This window comes from Saccopteryx bilineata, chromosome 5, assembly GCF_036850765.1.
Source record: "Saccopteryx bilineata isolate mSacBil1 chromosome 5, mSacBil1_pri_phased_curated, whole genome shotgun sequence".
Taxonomy (NCBI): Eukaryota; Metazoa; Chordata; class Mammalia; order Chiroptera; family Emballonuridae; genus Saccopteryx; species Saccopteryx bilineata.
Window position 1 is genome coordinate 177,696,922 of NC_089494.1, and position 19,829 is coordinate 177,716,750.

A 19,829-nucleotide genomic window follows, 5' to 3' on the forward strand; every position below is an offset into this window, starting at 1 on the left:
AAATTCATTGTGATTTATAAGATCAAAAGCAGGCAAAACTCATCTAGGATGAGAAAAGTCAGAAGAATGGTTATAGGATGAGATATCTAACAACTTTATGAAGTTTTATAAAGGTTCTATGTTTTAGTCTGAGTTGTAAGTGCACAGATGTATGTTAAGAGTAATAGAACTATACGCTTAAGAATAAAACACATTTATCATTCCTCAGAATAATTGTATGTGGAATTATGTGGAGTAGTCATAAGAGTAACGTGGGAAAACTGTTGTCTTAAATCAAAAACTTCTTTATCCTACCCTTAAAAACCATCTGCATCCTAACGTTATTTTATGATCATCTTAAGATCCAAGAACTTAAGAGAAACGAACATCAATTCTTGAAGTTAAAAGATGTCAGTGAGACACAGAAAATGTCTGAAATGGAACGATTAAAGAAACAACTCAAATCCCTAAGTTTAACTCTGAATAAACTGGAAATGGAGAACTTAAATATGGCTCAGAAACTTCATGAAAACTTGGAAGAAATGAAGTCCGTAATGGAAGAAAGAGATAATCTAAGGAGAGTGGAAGAGAGTCTCAAACTGGAAAAAGACCAACTCAAGGCAGACCTACAGGAAACCATAGCTAGAGTGAGTTGCGCTCCTTTCTATTCAGGACATGTTTTCAATGCAAAAGATTTTTTTCTTTGAAAATAAGTGATACTGTTGGTGAAAATCAATGTTACATACAATTTTTTAGGAAGACAGTGTGATAATATCTTATTAAAAATTTATCAGGCCTGACCTGTGGTGGCGCAGTGGATAAAGCGTCAACCTGGAAATGCTGAGGTCGCTGGTTTGAAACCCTGGGCTTGCCTGGTCAAGGCACATATGGGAGTTGATGCTTCCAGTTCCTCCCTACCTTCTCTCTCTGTCTCTCTCTCCTCTCTCTCTGTCTCTCTCTCTCCCCTTCTCTCTCCTCTCTAAAATGAATTTTAAAAAAATTAAGAAAAAAAAATCTAAAAAAAAAAATCAGCATATGCATTTGCTACGGCAATTCCACTCCTACAGATTTATCCTACCACTGTGTTCACACAGTTGGGCAGAAAGAAAAAGAACATTGCAATCTGAATGTCCACCAGTTAGTCACTGGCTAAGGGAGAGTCATCTGTGTAATGAAATACTAAGTCTAAGAATGGGGCATGTGATCCTGATGTAGAAAAATGTCCAAATGGTATGGAAGGTGAAAAGTAAGTAGCAGAGTGAACAGGTAGCAGGGCTGGGATGGGTGAGGCTCGGCACAGGAACTTTTATTTTATATCCTTCCGCGGTATTCTAGTTAGTGTTGGAATGAGGATTGTTTTTAACTATAAGCATGCATTTTTAAAGAGCTTAACTAGTTCATTAAGAAAAGATAGCATTTTTTTATTTCATCATTTCTCAATTTTCTCTAATAATAAAGGAACTGGAAACACAACAAGAACTAAAAATTGCTTGTGTGCATTTGAAAGAGCACCAAGAAACTATTGATAAACTTAGAGAAAGAGTTTCAGAGAAAGCAACTCAGATTTCAAATATTCAAAAGGATTTAAATCAATCAAAGGATGATTTACAGAAAAAGGTACGTGTTGTTTTGTTCTTTTGGGAGTGTCCAAAATCATTTGTGAAATGGGAGAGGATGTAGATACAGATATGTAGACATAGGTGTGTGTGTGTGTATTCAAATATAATAGATACTAGTTTTCTTCCTTGAAGGAATTCTGTTTGCATTCTAACTTGTTTTATAATTATCTCAAGATCCAAGAGCTTCAGACAAAAGAGTTTCAACTACTTACCATGAAAGAAAGTATCAATAAAATTCATAAAAAAATGAGTGAAATGGAACAGTTAAAGAAGCAGTTTGAGGCTCGAAATTTATCTGTGCAAAGTGTGGAAATGGATAACTTACACTTGACTAAGAAACTTCATGAAAGCCTTGAAGAAATAAGAATTGTAGCTGAGGAGAGAGATGAGCTATGGAGGATAAAAGAGTCTCTCAAAATGGAAAGAGACCAATTCCGAGAAACCTTAAGAAAAATGATAGCTAGAGTGAGTTCAGAATCTTCCCCTACCTAGTAACTATTTATAAGAATCAAGCTTTTTTAAAAAGGGTAGCAATAATTTTTGTTGTTGTTTTTCTGAAAATGCCTATAAACAACAAAAGGTAATGGGTAAACTATTACTATAACTTTTTAGCTTTTTTTAAAAGGCTAAACTTTTTTAAAGTTTTAAAATCAAGAAATAATCTCAATGGAGAAATATTTGAAGAATTAGATTTGTAAAAGATTAAATATTACATTTCACTACCTCAACACAAGAGTTTTAGACATAGGCTCTTGTTAATAAAGTCAGAAGAGACTTAGGTGAATACAAAGAAAAATTGTTCTAGTATGACTGTTGAAATTGAATATCTAAAAAAATTCAGACAAAAAATTGTATGAGGTCTATTAAAAATGTTTTTCATTTTCATATTTTAATAACAGAATAAAGTGGAAAACTCATTTGTAATATCAATAAAAATATCAGACATTTGGGAGTCATCTTTATATTGACCCTAACTAAATTTATAAAGAGATTTCAATCACTCAACAGATATTTTATTGAACAGTCATTCTTTTAGGTACTATAGTGAACAAGAGAAACCAATGGGAGAAAATGTTTTATACAGAAATACAAAATACAAGATAGGATTTTTCTATTCCAAGGTTTGGGAAGGATATATTTGTAGGGCTTTAAACACCAAACATTGTACAGATGGTTTTGCTGCTATGCTTAATTGACAGCAATGATTCTTATTCACAGATATGGAAAAGTAGGAACCAGACGTAATCGAAAACCTAATTTTCAACTGTGGAGATTGCAGAAACAATTTCTATTTCCAAAACATACATGGTTCCCCCATTATATTTTCTCAATGTTTTGTGGGGTCACTCACAAAAGACTTAGTGGTACTACCATTCATTTTCTGACCATTTTTAGCATTGCTTTTAAATTACAAATTGTAATGTTTAATTTCATTATTGAAACTTGATATATAGCATGTAATTGAAAAAGTGTAAGTAGATATTAGCTTTGGATGTAGTTATAACTAAAGCCTTATTTCTTTCTTTGTGTCAAAGCAGGACCAACAGAACCACAAAGAAGTAGTAAAATGTGAAAAAAACTTACAGTGTGATGGAAAAGAGCACCTTACAGAAAGCCTGAGAGAAAAGTGCTTTAAAATAAAAGTAAGTGCTCCTTGTTAAAAGTACAAATCAGCCTGACCTGTGGTGACGCAGTGGATAAAGTGTCAACCTGGAATGCTGAGGTTGCCAGTTCAAAACCCTGGGTTTCACTGGTCAAGACACTAATGCAGCGGTTCTCAACCTGTGGGTCGGGGTCGAACGACCAAAACACAGGGGTTGCCTAAAGCCATCGGAAAATTTAAAAATGTATAATAAATATGTATTTTCCGATGGCTTTAGGCGACCCCTGTGTTTTGGTCGTTCAACCCCCACCGGGGTCCCAACCCACAGGTTGAGAACCGCTGCACTAATGGGACTTGATGCTTCCTCCCCCTCCTCCTCCTCCTCTCTCTCTCTCTCCCTCCTCTCTAAAATAAATAAATAAAATCTAAAAAAAATTTTTTAAATCATTATTGGTACCCTTCAAAGGTCTGTGGCAGTGATTTTCATAGTATTTTTTGATGTGCTGCAAAATTTTAGCCATATGAAAAGTTTATGTGTGCCACGAGATGAAAAAGTTAGAAAATTACTGATCTGTGCAATCAGAGAAATGAAAAGATAATACTCGGCCTGACCTGTGGTGGCGCTGTGGATAAAGCCTCGACCTGGAAACGCTGAGGTCACCGGTTCAAAACCTTGGGCTTACCTGGTCAAGGCACATATGGGAGTTGATGCTTCCAGCTCCTCCCCCCCTGTCTGTCTGTCTGTCTGTCTGTCTCTCTCTCTCCCTCCTCTCTAAAATGAATAAATAAAATAAAATTTAAAAATTAAAAAAAAATAATACTCAATATGTTTCTAAACTTTCTGGTTCAGCTCTGTGTGTGTGCATATATACATACCTAAAAAAACAACGGCAGCTGTGGTTTTAGGGCCTCCCTGGAAAGATGATATCTGAGCGAGTACCTGAAAGAGGTGAAGGATTGAGCTATCCATGTGTCTGGGGGACGAGAAGTGTAGGCAGGGGAACAGCAATACAAAGCTCCTGTGCCAAGCCTGCCAGGTGGGACAGGAACATCACGAAAGAAGAAAGCTAGTAAGAAATGAAGTCAGAGATTTAGTGGGGAGGAGGCAGGCTGAGGGGACTTAAAAATACTTTGGATTTTACTGAGAGAGATGGAGATCCACCACAGAGTTTTGGCCACATGAGAGACATGATCTATCTGGAGTCTGTATGTTGATAGTGAAACCTACAAGGTTTACTGTCTCCCATTAGAATGCAAGATCCCTTAAAGACATTTTGTGTTTAGCACAGTGGTCCCCAAACTTTTTTGGGCCACGGACCAGTTTAATGTCAGAAAATATTTTCACGAACCGGCCTTTAGGGTGGGATGGATAAATGTAGCACATGACCAAGACAAACGTCAAGAGTGAGTCTCAGACGGATGTAACAGAGGGAATCGTCATTTTTTAAAAATAAAACATCGTTCAGACTTAAATATAAATAAAATGGAAATAATGTAAGTTATTTATTCTTTCTCTGCGGACCAGTACCGGTCCGCGGCCCGGGGATTGGGGACCACTGGTTTAGCACATTCCTGACAGCATTAAGTACGTATGCATTAAAAGTACTAATGACTGAATGTTCCATACCATAATGTGATTTATCATAAGGCCAAAGGCAAGAATCCCCTCTGTAGGCAGCCCAGATTACTGAGCATCTGTCTAGCTTTTTTTAAATTATGGAAAAGAGAGCTCATTACTGTCAGAAGCCCCTTGGTCTGTTGTTTAGCACCCTGAACTAAGTGTGTTATTTATTATATGATTCTATCACTTGAGCTATGGGCCCAGGTTTCTTGAGTATCTACCTCATGCTAGGGCACTATATTTGGTGTTTTACCTCATGAGATAGGTTTTATTGCTCCATATATCAATAAAGAAGCTGAAGTTGAGAGAGGAAATTTAGTGGTTTCCAGGATCACATAACTAGTGAGTTAGTAGATCAGGATTTGAAACCAAATTTAAGTTTAAAACTTGGGCATGGAAGCATTTCTACAAATATAATTTGGTTTCTTTTAACATAACGTGTGTATATTTTATAGGTTACATAGATACACATAGTAGGAAATATTTTTCTTGATTCCTCTAGGAAATTTGATGGCAGCTATTATAATCTTCATTTCTGTGGCTGGGAAAATGTCTCTCTCAGTGATTTCCCTAGTCAAGACGTGGTGGAGAACGCTGTGAGAGCTTAGGAAACTAAAATTGTAGGCAGATGGAAAGGTGTGGGAGGCTGTATACCAAGCTAGCAAACAGCTAGTTTGAGTCCGGGTCACTTGTTTTACCTAACTTACACTGCTTAGTGTAGACGTAGCCAGCATGCAGCACTGAGCTACAATACATATTAGATTTAATTCAGACTTTGTAAATGCTCATTCAGATGATGAAATGTTCAAAAGACTTAAAGAGAATATCAAGAAGATAAAAATGGTTATTTCAGGTTTTCTTTGTTATGTTTAAGTTTTTTAAACTTTCACAATAATTATGTTATTTGTATAATCCAAATATCAATAATTTCAGTTTCCTTTTGTTTTGTTTAAACACAATGGTCATAATTTATTACTCTCTACAGAAAATGTTAAAGCATAAGTTTTGTTACAATTCTAAGGCTAGAACTACTTATTTTGTTAAATTAGAATCATTTGTTAAATTGAATGAATTCTTAATATTTTTTAGGAGCTTCTGAAGAGATACTCAGAGATGGATAATGATTATGAATTCTTACATAGATCGTCTCTTGTCTTGGAGAAGGAGATTGAAACCCAAAAAGAGCTTTCGGTTAAAATAAAAGCAAACCTCTCACTTCCATATCCACAGACCAAACAGATTCAAAAACTTCTCACTGTAAACCAAAGGTGTTCCATGGAATTCTACAGAGTCATGAAGAATCTTAAGGTAATATCTTTTTAGTAATATCTTTGGAAATACTGTTATAAATTTTGGTTACAAACTTCAGTGTGTTAAGTCCTGCTTTGCAAGTTGGTGGTGTATTTACTACTTAGTGTATGTACTGCTGACTGAATTGAAGATAACGTGTGTCTAAGAATAGTATGTGCAAGAGTCGCAATGCACCTAGGATCTAGTCATTCAGCAAAACTTGCACTCTGCCTCAGGGCCTAGACACTATTAAGGTTCCCGAGAATAATACCACTTTTGGGTGAAGCAGTAGCAGGTTATGTTGTTTTGCTTCAATTGGTGGTGTGACAAGGTGTTTAAAAAAATAAATAAAAATGGTGCTCCAGAGACAGGTATGATTAACATCTAAATATTTCCTAGTCTAGTAGGTGAGGCAAATAGAGAATAGTGCAGTGACAGAAGCATGTGCAGCTCATATGACACACCAGAAAAAAAGTTTAAAAATGTAAGACTATACTGGAAGACAGACTCAAGGAATAAAGCTTAGAACAGGGGTCGCCAAGCTTTTTACACAGGGGGCCAGTTCACTGTCCCTCAGACTGTTGGAGGGCCGGACTATAAAAAAACTATGAACAAATCCCTATGCACACTGCACATATCTTATTTTAAAGTAAAAAAACAAAACAGGAACAAATACAATATTTAAAATAAAGAACAAGTAAATTTAAATCAACAAACTGACCAGTATTTCAATGGGAACTATGCTCCTCTCACTGACCACCAATGAAAGAGGTGCCCCTTCCGGAAGTGCGGCCACAGATAAATGGGCTCAGGGAGGCGAGGGCTGCATGTGGCGACCGTAGTTTGGGGACCCCGGGCTTAGATGGAGCTCATTTTGCAGATAATGAGGAGCCAGGGGGCGTTTATTTTAAGTGGTGCCAGTAACATGATCTGCTTGCTCTTTTACATACTTCACTACAGATAAAGAAGAAATGAGTTTGCAGGAGATAAGCCTAGTGGTAGAAAGAAGAGAAAGGCAGTTACAGTTGTCCATTTGAGATATAATGGAAATTGCTTAGCCAAGTTTGTGGTTAGTGGAAAGCTAGATTAGTGGGGAAAAAGGAAGAGGAGCAGGCGGATAAGGCAGGAAGAGAGATCAGTTGTTTACTCTGTGATGTTTTGAGATAGAAATACCTGTGTTGAACATCCAAGAAGAGAAACTCGGTAAGCATTGTTGACTAATGATCATTAGCACCAATTCAGTGCAGAACAGCTGAGCTGTGATATAGCACAACTGTGAAAACAGCACAGCTATAGAGCAGCTCTGCAGCCAGGCCCCTCTCCAGCTGGACAGCTCTGCTCTGCACCACGCCATTCCATTCACCCTGCCCTGCGCTGGTCTGCTGCACCATGCTTTGGATAGACAGCTTCTGTGTTTCAGCTCATTCAAGGAGATGCAATCTTCAGTCTTCAGTGGAAAGGGAAATGCACTCTCAGAGCCAGAAGGGAGCTGGCTTATATGGGAAGAAATCTCTGCCCCTGGCCCCTATTTGGTTTGTCTTCATACAAATAAGGGCTCCAAATCCTCACAATCCTTTGATTGGCCCAAAAGACACCAACCTGATTGGTTAGAATAGAGCCTCTGATTGACTGGATCTGTGTTGTTTTGATTGGATGGGGAAAGCCTCTATCCTCTTGGTTGAAACAGGATTCCCTTATAAGGGCTGACTCAGGTGGCAGAAACACAGTGAAGGCAGGTAGTTCAGTGCAGGCTTCTTGTGAAGTGCAGTTTGCATGCGAGGCCCCCTGTATAGAAATGGTTGCTAGGTTCAGCTTTCTAAAAATTTAAGCCCAGTTAGCCATGAGGGGCCCTTCTTAGTATGTGCCTTTCTCAGGGCTCACAGTATTTAGCTGTAAGGCTCAGGTTTGTCAGGACTAATCATAAAGATTTGGGATTCATTAGCATATAGGTGACGGATAATACTATATGTGTAAGGTTACCCAGAAAGCATAATAGAGGAATACAAGCCTTGGGGTAAGAAAGGACTGGAAGAGATAAGTTTTCAAGAGACAGTAGCAGAAAAGAGAGCAAAACATGGGTTTGAGGTTGGAAATGTCAGAGGCAGGAATGAACCAAACAAAAGTTCAATCACTCAGGTCAGTAGAGGAAACTATGTCAAATAATTCAGACAGCAGAATAGAGACTGAAGAAATCCCCTCAACTTGTTCATAATAGAGCTCATTGGTGACCTTTATCAGAGCAGTTTTTAGTTGAGTGGGAAAGGAAGAGGCCAAATTATGAGAGGTTATGAATGGTGGAAGTTGAGGAAGTAGGGAGCAGGTGTCTGCCCTACCTAGTTAAATCGCCCAGGTTCTGGGTTCTGATAGTCTTTCACAGATCCTGACAATCAGATATCCAGAATGGATTCATGATGACCATGGAATTTACGGCATTCAAATTATTGTCAACTTGAAGCCAAACATCTAAATATGTTTGACAAATCTTGAGGCATGGCACATGCATATTGGTTATCCAACCAAGATAGGCAGAAGGGGATGTTGAAAATGAGTATCAACTGGGAAACCTGGGTGGTTAGTGATATAATTAACCAAAAACGGGGCAATAAAGCTGAGGTTTTAGGGGGAAAAGATTATGTTACATCTTAAACATTGAATCTGTGGTATTTTTAAGGCATGCATGACTATTATGCAGTAGGAAGTCAGAAATACGGAACCAGAAGTTACTCTCCCAAGATGCTGAGGGGAGAAAGTGGGAATGGAGAGAGGCCCTTCCCCTTTGAGAGGATATGAATAAATGAGATGCCGTCCCTCCCACCTTTACTCTTGAGAGTTTAAAACATCCTCTAAGTGTGTTAAAGTTTAATTTCCCAATTTGTTTGTTTCTCTGCAAGTATGTGTTAAACAATGTTATAATGATAAAGAAAGAGCAACACGAATCTATCAATAAATTTGAAATGGCTTTTGTTGATGAAGTGGAAAAGCAGAATGAACTGCTAATTCAACTTCAGAACCTTCCACACGGTTATGATGTACCATCCAGAGAATTAAGGGACCTCAAATTGAGGCAGAAGGTGGATCTACATATTGAGGTATAACTTATCTTCAACAGTTTAATTAGAGTTTAAGCCTTTTTGTCAAGTAGAAAGGTACCTTTTCATGTGCTTAGAGGCGTTTTCATTTACCCAAAATTAAAAATAAGCTGCAGAACAACAACCGGCCCAATGTGAAAGAGTACCAAGTAATAGAGCAGCCTCCTTCCAGAACTTTGCTAATACCAACAATTGGGAATTCGTGAGACCCCAGAATAAGTTTCTAAATGCCTTCTGAAACTTCCTAGACCTATGACTAGGAGTCAGAAACATTTTTATTGCATCAGCTCCATATGGAGTGTCCTCCCCTCATCCAGAAGTGTGAGGCAGCATCTAATTCCTAACTCACATGTAAAGCCTGCTATATGAACAGAGAAGTTTCATCAAGAAGCATTTCACATATTGTAATTATGGGTCACAGATTTATAGTTTTATCGAGTTGTAATTCTAACAGGCAGAAGTTGTGGGTGTGCCTCTCTGTTATATAGCCTGTACTACCAATACTTTATTATTCAAATAACTAGAATAAAGTCTTAAGTTAGAATTTTATTTCTTATAAAATTAAAGTAACTATAACTATTTTACCTTGGAAATATTGAGAGTTCAATAAGATATTTTCCCCTTTTCATCATAATTTACATAAAAATTTTTCTGATGTTCATGCAATTCAATGCTTGTTTTTTAACACAGGAAATTCTCAAAGATTTTTCAGAAAGTGACTTCCACAGCATAAAGACTGAATTTCAGCAAGTACTAAGTAATAGGAAGGAAATGACGCAGTTTTTGGAAGATTGGTTGAATACTCATTTTGATATAGAAAAGCTTAAAAGTGGCATACAGGAAGAAAACGATAGGATTTTTCAAGTGAATAAGTTCTATAATAACAGAATAATTGTAAGTAGTAATTTTTATTATGCTACCTCATTCTTTCTGTTGTTGCTTGCTTTCATTTTTCTACCTCATTCTTAAAAAGACTTAAGCAACTGGGTTTTAAGTATGTTTTCTTTCATTTATTTATATATGCTTTGTGAAAAAAATAACCACTTCCTCTAACATATTATGCTTCCTTAAGATAGTTACATATATCAACTCATACTTGTAAAGAAGGTAACAAAATTTGAGTTTATACTCATCAATTTCCACTTCTGAAGTCTTGAATCCTCTTGCCACTCTCTTTTCCCTCCTCAGTGTACACTGCTTCTGTAGGAATGGAGCCTTTTTTCCCTAGGTATCCTCAGACAAGGTCAGGCATGAGCCCGGGTGCAGTCACAGACAAGCCTGGCCAGCTACCTTAACAAAGCCTCATGGGCTTTTCACCTCAGTGAGTCACTGTCATATGCACTGTCCTTCAACTTGAGGTTCAAAAATGTGTTTCATTGTTCCCAAGTAATCGGCCCTAATAGATTCATAAGAGCCAGCATTTCATAAGGTTAGTTTATTAAATTTTTGTACTTCTATTGATCAGAATATTATGCTTTCTGAAGTAATTCCTACTTCATCTATGATAAAATGTATGGTAATCAGAAAGTTGCTTCTTATATGTAAAATTGAGCAAAGGGAGCTACAGTATATAGCTTTTAAGATTGGTTTTATATTTCATGTGTCTAGGTAGTTCTTTTCCAACACTTTGATTTCCTCAGGAAACTATTTAAATCGAATTGAAACATAGATAATTTTAATGCATAACTAATCTAATTTGTTGACTAGCAAATTAGTAAATAAACTTTTTAAAAGAAGAAAATGTCTGAAATCAATAAAGAATAAAATTAATGTTTAGATTAGATAAACTCCACATAATTCCGTTTTTCTTGTGACATTAAGAGCCCAGTTGTGATTAGAAAATAGGGATTCTACTGTGTGGACCAGCATGGATATGTGGCTTCTTTTAGCACCCTGGCGGGAGAAATTGGTAACTTTATGTGGTATGAGGTCAGTAGTCCAGAGCTAGGGAGAGTTCAGGGACCAGCAAGAACACAACTAGATTAGGATCCAAGTCTGATAAAATAACCATAAAACCACAAAGAAATTTGAAGATAAGGCCAACAAGCCATTTGGGATGGATATATAGGAATTTTTTTTTCTTTTATGATTGAGGCCGAGAGTCAGAGAGAAGGACAGATATGTACAGACAGGAAGGGAGAGAGATGAGAAGCATCAGTTCTTCCTTGCGGCTCCTTACTTGTCCATTGATTGCTTTCTCATATGTGCCTTGACCAGGGGCCACAGCAGAGCAAGTGACCCCTTGCTCAAGCTAGCAACCTTGGACTCTAGCCAGTGACCTTTGGGCTCAAGCTGATGACCTCAGGGTTTCGAACCTGGGTCCTCCGCATCCTAGTTCGATGCTCTATCCACTGCGCCACCACCTGGCCAGGCAATCTATATGATGAATTAGGAAGTAAAAAGGATGATATGATTAACTTCAAAGTTAGTTATTTTTCAGTGTAAAAGATGGCATTGTTATTCCCTGCACAGAAATATAAGGTTTTCAAATTAATTATACTACTAACAGTCAATGAATTCTTTTTCCTCTTAACAGTGAGGTTTGGAATGAAACAGAGAAATTGATGTTTTTAAGTTCATTAGTATAAGTTAACGTACTGTTGCCAGCCAATAACATGTAAAGGCTTTAGCCTCTACAAATCTTCACATTCCTTTTCAGATGTCTGTACTTATCTAATAGTGAGATTATCATCTTCTAAATCAATATGAATTCTCTCCAGTCCTTATTGTTCTTTTACTCTCTTCATCAGCATCCAACATCATCTGAAATTTCAGGAACCAATGTAAACCACAAAAAATGTTCACATTCTTCTATGTTCTTTATACACTATTCTAGAATATTCTGAAAATGAATTTCATCATATATCCTGTCCTAGAATTCTGGTGTTTTTCATAGTGTTTGTTTGTTTGTTTGTAGCAAGGATAGTGAGACAGACTCCTACATGTACCCCACATGGGATCCACCCAGCAACCCCCATCTGGGGCCTATGCTTAAATCAACCGAGCTATTTTTAGCACTGAGGCTGGCACACTCAGACCAAGCTATCCTCAGTACCCAGGCCAACACTCAAACCAATTGAGCTCCTGGCTGTGGAAGGGGAAAGGAGAGAAGGAAGGGGGAGAAAAGCAGATGGTCTGTTTTCTTGTGTGCTCTGACCAGGAATTGAACCTGGGATGTCCAGCCCAGGTTCACCGGGCTGACACTCTTTATTGAGCCAAACGGCTAGGGCCCATAGTGTTTTATTTTGTTTTTTAAGTATGTAATTTATAGCTTTGGAACTGTAATGGTAATTTTATTATTTAATAGGCTATAATGAATGAATCAACGGAGTTTGAGGAAAGAAGTGCTACCTTAGCCAAAGAATGGGAAAGTGACCTGAAATTAGTGATAGAGGAAAATGAAAAACTATTTAAAAACTGCCAAATTTTGAAGATATCTCGGACACCTGGTGTACTTGTTCATCCTACTACACAAGACGATAAGAATCTTCATGTTACATCAAGAACCACACAACTACTCACAGAGGTATGTAATTTTTTATAATTTTCAATTTGCACCTTCATCACTGAGTTAAAGATGTATCTCATAACATTTCAGAGAAGAATTTTAGTATTGAATATATTAATTAAGGAACATGGACCATCTGTCTATGTGTATGTGATGGGCTTATTTTTTAAATATAATTCTACTGTGACTGTCACTCAACTAAATTAAGCCAGAAATTACATAAAGTCTTCTCTTTGGATTATAAAGCAGAAATAACTCATAGTTTAATTTGAATAATAGATATATATGCCATGTAAAGTATAATTACTCTTCCTTATAAATTTCCCAAATCATGTGACTTTCTATTAGATTGTAACTTGTGTATGTATATAGAACTAGGTTAGAGGGAAAGAGCAATTTTGCTTTTTCCAATTAGCATCAATGTCTTTGATATTGGTTAATATTACAACCAAAAATACAAGAGGCTAGCCCTGGCCAGCTAGCTCAGTGGTAGAGTGTCAGCCTGGTGTGTGGAAGTCCCAAGTTCAATTCCCAGCCAGGGCACACAGGAAAAGCTCCCATCTGCTTCCCACCCTTTCCTCTCTACTCTCTCTCTATCTCTTCCCCTCCCACAGCCAAGGCTCCATTGGAGCAAAGTTGGCCCAGGCACTAAGGATGACTCTATGACCTGCACCTCAGGCTCTAGAATGGCTCTGGTTGCAATAGAGCAATGCCCCAGATGGGTAGAACATCACTCCCTGGTGGGTTTGCCAGATGGATCCTGGTCAGGCACATGCGGGAATCTGTCTCTCTGCCTCCCCACTTCTCACTTCAGAAAAATAAAAAAATAAAAAAAAATACACGAAGCTAAAAATATAATAGATTACTTGTACAGTTTAATCTGTGTCCAAAATTAGTACTTATTTGAATAATCCAATTTATTAACTACCCTTAATTGAAAGTCTGTAAAGCAAATATACTGTTTTATTTTTTTAGCCTAGAAAAAATTAGTGAGAACCCAAGAATAAATTACAGTGGTACCTTGAGATACGAACAGACCAACATATGAAATTTTAAGATACGAGCTGCAATTCGATTTGTATTTTTGTTCGAGATCCGAGATATGTGCTGTGATTTGGGGAGCTGCCGCTAGTTAGTGCGTTGGCATATGGGTCCAGAATTGGCAGTTTGATATACAAGTTGACTGACTTACGAGCTCAGTTACAGAACGAATTAAATTCGTATCTCAGGTTACCACTGTATAGCTATAATTTTCACCAAAATAAATACTTAAAATAAATTGTTAACCACTAGTTTAATAATTACCATTGGAAACTAAAAGAACCTCTAGAAATCTGATGGCTTTAGGTGACCCCTGTGTTTTGATCATTCGACCCCTGCCGGGGTCGAGACCCACAGGTTGAGAACCGCTGATATAGAAGAACCTAACTATACAATTTATTGATTTGCTGATCACAACAGACATCACTCGGTCAGCTGGTAGATATAAAAATAGTGGAAATATAAAAACTTACCTATCAAAACAGTAAGACAAGGAAGCAGAAGGAAATTCCATCTTCAGAAACCTCAGAAAAAATACCCTATCAGATAATAAAACATATATATGCTTTTAGTTTGGTACTTAAGCCAGATTAGAGTAGTGTAATTTGGTAATGATGCAGAAATAGACAAATAGAGCAGTGGAACAGCATAGAGAGTTCAGCAGTGCATTTAGTATACGATAGTGGTAACATTCCTCAATGAGGAAAGGGTGATTTACATAATATTTGATTCATAACAACCAGATTAGCCATCTGGCAAAAAACAGGTCTGGATTTCTAGCTCACTCATTGAACAGATATAAGTTCTAGGTAGCTCAAAAAGAAACATTCCCTAGGAACACCTATATGTGTGTACATGAATATAATCTTATAAACATGAACAATTTCAGGTCTTTTCTGTTTTAATTAAGTGAGAGCAAGAGAGGCAAAGAGACAGATGTCTCCATGTGCCCCAACTGGGATCCACCCAGCAAGTCCTCTGTGGGGCAGTACTCTGCCCATCTGAAGTGTTGCTCGGCAACCAAGCTATTTTTAGCACCTGAGATAGGCCAGGGAGCCATTCTTAGCACCTGGGGCCAATTCACTCAAATCATTTGAGCCATGGGTGCAGGAGGACGGGTGTGGGGGGAGAGAGAGAGACAAAGGGAGGGGGAGAGGTGGAGAAGCAAATGGTTGCTTCTCCTGTGTACTCTTACCAGAAATTGAACCTGGGACATCCACACACCAGGCTGACACTCTACCACTGAGCCAACTGGCCAGGGCAATTTCAGGGTTTGTTTTTTTTTTGTTTGGTTTTGTTTTTTGTGACAGAGACAGAGAGGGACAGATTAGGACAGACAGACAGGAAGGAAAGAGATGAGAAGCATCAATTCTTTGTTGCAGCTCCTTAGTCTCCTTAGTTGTTCACAGCTTGCTCTTTCATATGTGCCTTGACTGGGGGGGGGGGGAGGGCTGCAGCAGAGTGAATGGCCCCTTGCTCAAACCAGTGACCATTGGGATCAAGCCAGCAACCCCTCACTCAAGCTGGTGAGCCTCTGCTCAAGCCGGCAACCTCGCCGTTTTGAACCTGGGTCTTCCATGTCCCAGTCCAATGCTTTATCCACTGCGCCACCACCTGGTCAGGCAATGTATTTTTATACTTGCAAAAAAGCTGGAACTAACCTAAATAGTTATCAGTAGGTGATGGGTTAACTGATTTATGATATAAAACAGAATATATGTTTCCCTAAAAACTAAAATGTAAGGGATCTATATGTGGTGATAATGGAAAGATCTGTAAAATAATACATTGTCAAGTTTAAAAAAATGTAGAGCTGTATTTAGTATGTTTCTATTGTGTGTATCACTGACTTTATAAGCTACATATTTATACATGTTTAGGTCTGGAAGGGTACTCTTTCAAGTGTTTAGTAGTCATTGCTTCAGGGCCAACTAAGGCTCTGAGATGGAGAAACTTACCCTTCATTATATGCTTTTGAATTTTCTTATGTACTTATATCTTTCTATTTAAAATTTAGGTAATAAAAATAAAGAGAAAGATACATGTATTATTTAAAGAATTGACTAACAAATGTACTTTCTTTAAGTAGTGTTAATTTTAAATGTAAGTGCTAATTTAACATGCTTTAGGACTTTACTGTGCTAACTGGTAAGTAAAATAAACACTAAGCATTAAAATGTAAAATTTGAGCATTTTCAGTCCAAAGATCATCAGCTTCTAAATGAAAAAAATAATACATGTGTAAGTTGTGCGACATTTGTCTTCTTTTCTATCCTGTGCTAATCCAATCTGTGAAAAATTAATCTCTATATGATCATCTTTGTCTTAAACTTATATACTATGATTCTGACTCAGTAGCAGGCTTGATATATGTGTCCTTTTTTTTTATAGAAAATTCGAGAGCTGGAAACTTCACTACGTGAAGCCAAAGAAAGCGCTGTGCATAAAGAGAGCGAGATTATAAAGCTGCAGACAGAATTTGAGAAGACTAATGACATAATAGCGAAACTTCAAGCACAAGTTAATGAGGCAGATAAATGCCTTGAAAAAACAAAAGAAATGACCCAAGTACTTCAGGTAATTTCACAAACTAATTTTGTAAATAAAAGGGTTTTGGGGTTTTTTTTCCTTTTACTGTTAAATTTGGCAGATCATTTGGGAGTCTAATGTTTTACTTCAACTTCCTATCAGCTATGTATGTCAAGTTCAATACTCAAGCTTTGAAAAAGCAAGTGACAACTTAGAAATGAAATGCTGTAGTATTTTCATGCAAAATAATGATTTTTCTTTTTTTTTTTAGCAAGAGAGAGACAGAGACAGAGAGAGAGATGAGAAGCATCAACTCATAGTTGCGGCACTTTAGTTGTTCATTGATTGCTTTCTCATATGTGCCTTGATTGGGGGTGGGCAGCCAAGCCAGTGACCCCTTTCTCAGGCCAGTGACCTTGGGCTCAAGCCAGCGACAATGGGGTCATGCCTGTGATCCCACACTCAAGCCAGCGACCTCAGGGTTTTGAACCTGGGTCCTCAGTGTCCCAGGCCAATGCTCTTACCACTGTGCCACTGCCTGGTCAGGCAAATAATGATTATTTTTATCTTTCTAGAAAAAATCTTTTAATAAAGGGGCACACACCAATAAAGTCTTATTTGCAAAAACAGGTATTGTTACTTGTGTCACAATGGCTTACAGCAAAAGCCCATCATCTTTTGGTGTGTTTGGATTGTCGTTGGGTTGTGTTTGATCAGCAAGTTTTGAAATTTTTAAGAGAATCTGACAGAAGCATCAGTGGTAATCGCAACGCTGCTGCCACTGCAGTCACCCGAAACACTGAGCCCCGCAGGGTGGGCGAGGACTCCCGGGACTGCTCAGGGGGCTGGAGCTCTTCTCTCTGTTGCTCCTGTCCTCCGCCGAGACCCACCCCCCCACCCCCGCCGCCACTGCTGCTGTAGCAGCCTCAGCTCTGGAAAAATCATTTTTAAAAGTCATGTAGATATTCTTTATAGTTTAAGATGAATGTTCATATTTTTTAAGTGCTTCTCATCTAAATATTTAACACTCCCTTGTTAGATAAGTACGTTTTAAAAAATTATTTTTTCTATGTAATTGCCCCTGTTACTGAGTCCCATCTTTGAACTGGTAGCTGTGGGCTGAATCTCACCTGCTTTCTTTAACAATAACAGTCATTCCAACATCTCTTTAACTCAATGCCATTAACATGGCACACCCTTATTGATCACCGCCTCCACTCACTCCCCTTTGTGTTCACCCCTGCTCGTCTCACGCTGTTACTGCGGAGTCTGACCTGAATAGACATTTAAGTGTGCTATTCCGGCTCTGGTGTCTCCTCCTTCCAGTGAAAATTAGAAAGAAGTCAATAATGTCTGTTCTTTTTATTATTTAACATCTATTCTATGAGACATTATTTATTAAAGGAATTACATATGTATGTATATATATGAAAAATGATGAGTGAAAGATATATTTATGTCACTGAATCGAATCACCTTTTTTTATAACATGACAAAATTTCTTTTTGTTATTTTTATTTTTAACGTATTTTTTAATTGAATTTATTGAGAAGACACTGGTTAACTACAGGTTTCAGGTGCCCAGTTCTACAGCACATCTCTGTACACTCACTATATTGTGTGTCAAGACTTCATTCAGTGAACCATCTTTGAATACAAGACACCTCCAATAATGCTATATAATCCTTTGTGCCTTGAATTCAGTTCTAGTTTTTATTGTTTTCTGACATCTTTTTGTTTTATTTTTCTGATTACCTTTGTCTACCCATTTCATTATTTTCAACCATTTGAGTTCATTTTGTTATCATTTTTTAATTGGGAAAAGTATTTATATTAAGAAATAAAATTCATATGTTCTCTAATAACATTAGATTCCAATAGCTTCAAATATATTTCATATTAAATATCTATTTGTTACTCATTTTAGGGTTAAAATTTGTACATTTCAAGCTTTTTATATATTTAGACTTTTAAAATATTTTTACCAGATAAAGGCAGTTCAAAACTCTTTGAGACTGCTCTAAAATTATTTTATTTTTCTTTTAAAATTTTAGGACAAAATTGCTTTAGGAGCTAAGCCCTATGAAGAAGAAATTGAGGATCTCAAAATGAAGCTAGTGAAAATAGACCTAGAGAAGATGAAAATTGCCAAGGATTTTGAAAAGGAGTATGTCTTTGCCTTAATTCAACATGACTTTAGTGGCATAAACTTTCTTTCTAAATGATATGTTTCTTGCATTAGTTAACTTTTGAAAATATTGTTACCACTTTTTTAAATAACAAAATACATCTACAGATATTTGTTAAACTTCATTACATATGCAAAGATTTTTAAAAATAAGCACCATTCTGATCAATTACATACTATGTCTTTAGATGCTGTTGGCTTAATCATATATAAACAGCTCAAAATGGTCTTTATGCTTGAAAGTGAATGTTAGGAAAGTATGTATGTGTGTATTTAGCAGTTTGGGGTTTCTGTTTGTTCTCATAATTTCATTTGTTTCTCCTATTGTGTTTTTGTGTAAAGGTTGTACAGGATATGACAAAAGTAGGTTTACAGTTTTTCATTTAGAAAACACAATAATTAATAATATAAGGATAAGTTCTGTTTTTCATATGTAAACCTACTTTTCCACACCCTGTAATTCCTTGGGAATTATTGTACCTAAAGCCCAAGAACATATCCTCTTGTTATTGATTTATGTATATATGGCACTATATACATAATACTACATACTAGCATGCCTAAAGTTCCTTGTGGTATAGCATAGTGAAAAGAACTTTAAATAGAGTCAGGGAAGCTGAATTTGAAACATAGTGTTGCCACTTATTAATAAATTAGATGTGCAAGTTGTTTAACCTCTAGAGGGTTTCCTAAGATCCCTCTGGTTCCTAACATTTTTTATTCTTCCTATAAGTCTTTAACAAATATTTAATGGTGACATCTAATTTTGCTCATAAAATAGCACTCTGAATTTTTATACTATGACCAGTCTTTCATTTATAAGATTATTGTTTTTTTGTTTGGGGGGGGGGGATTGTTGTTGTTGTTTTAGGTGAAAGGAGTGGAAGATAGCCAACTCCCTCATGTACCCTGACCGGGATCCACCGGGCACCCATCTCCCGCCCATGCTTGAGTAGTACATACCTGGCTATTTAGCACCTGAGGATATTGCGCTCCCACAGAGCTATCCTCAGTGCCTGGGGCCACAGTGAAACCACTTGAGCCTCTCTGGCTATAGGAGGGGGAGGAGGAGAGACGCAGGAGAGATGGGGGTGGAGAAGCAGATGGTCGCTTCACCTGTGTGCTCTGACCAGGATCGAACCTGCATGTCCATATGCTAGTGGGCCTACATTTTACCCACTTGACCAGGGCCAAGACTTTTGGTTTTAATGAAACTTAATATATATTCAGTTCATTATTATAGAAGCAATTTTATAGAATCAGCAAATACTTTCAGTCTCTAAGGAAGCAGAAAGTCTTAGAATTGATCATTACCGATTAATGCTTAAGCACACAATTCATAAATTACTTATTTCTACTGGG

At 37.2% G+C, this 19,829-nt stretch overlaps 1 protein-coding gene across 2 annotated transcripts in view; it reads left to right on the plus strand.

The window, feature by feature from the left end:
• CENPE (centromere protein E) overlaps positions 1-19,829 on the plus strand; it is a 65,535-nt gene that overhangs the window by 37,877 nt on the left and 7,829 nt on the right. The window contains exons 32-40 of one of the 2 annotated variants that reach the window (XM_066280982.1): positions 342-626; positions 1,438-1,596; positions 3,134-3,241; positions 5,912-6,130; positions 9,004-9,201; positions 9,892-10,095; positions 12,509-12,727; positions 16,142-16,327; positions 18,334-18,446. In XM_066280982.1, the coding sequence (XP_066137079.1) occupies positions 342-626; positions 1,438-1,596; positions 3,134-3,241; positions 5,912-6,130; positions 9,004-9,201; positions 9,892-10,095; positions 12,509-12,727; positions 16,142-16,327; positions 18,334-18,446 (1,691 nt within the window). The remainder of the gene's footprint in view (positions 1-341; positions 627-1,437; positions 1,597-3,133; positions 3,242-5,911; positions 6,131-9,003; positions 9,202-9,891; positions 10,096-12,508; positions 12,728-16,141; positions 16,328-18,333; positions 18,447-19,829) is intronic. The other variant, XM_066280983.1, reaches the window with a different exon arrangement.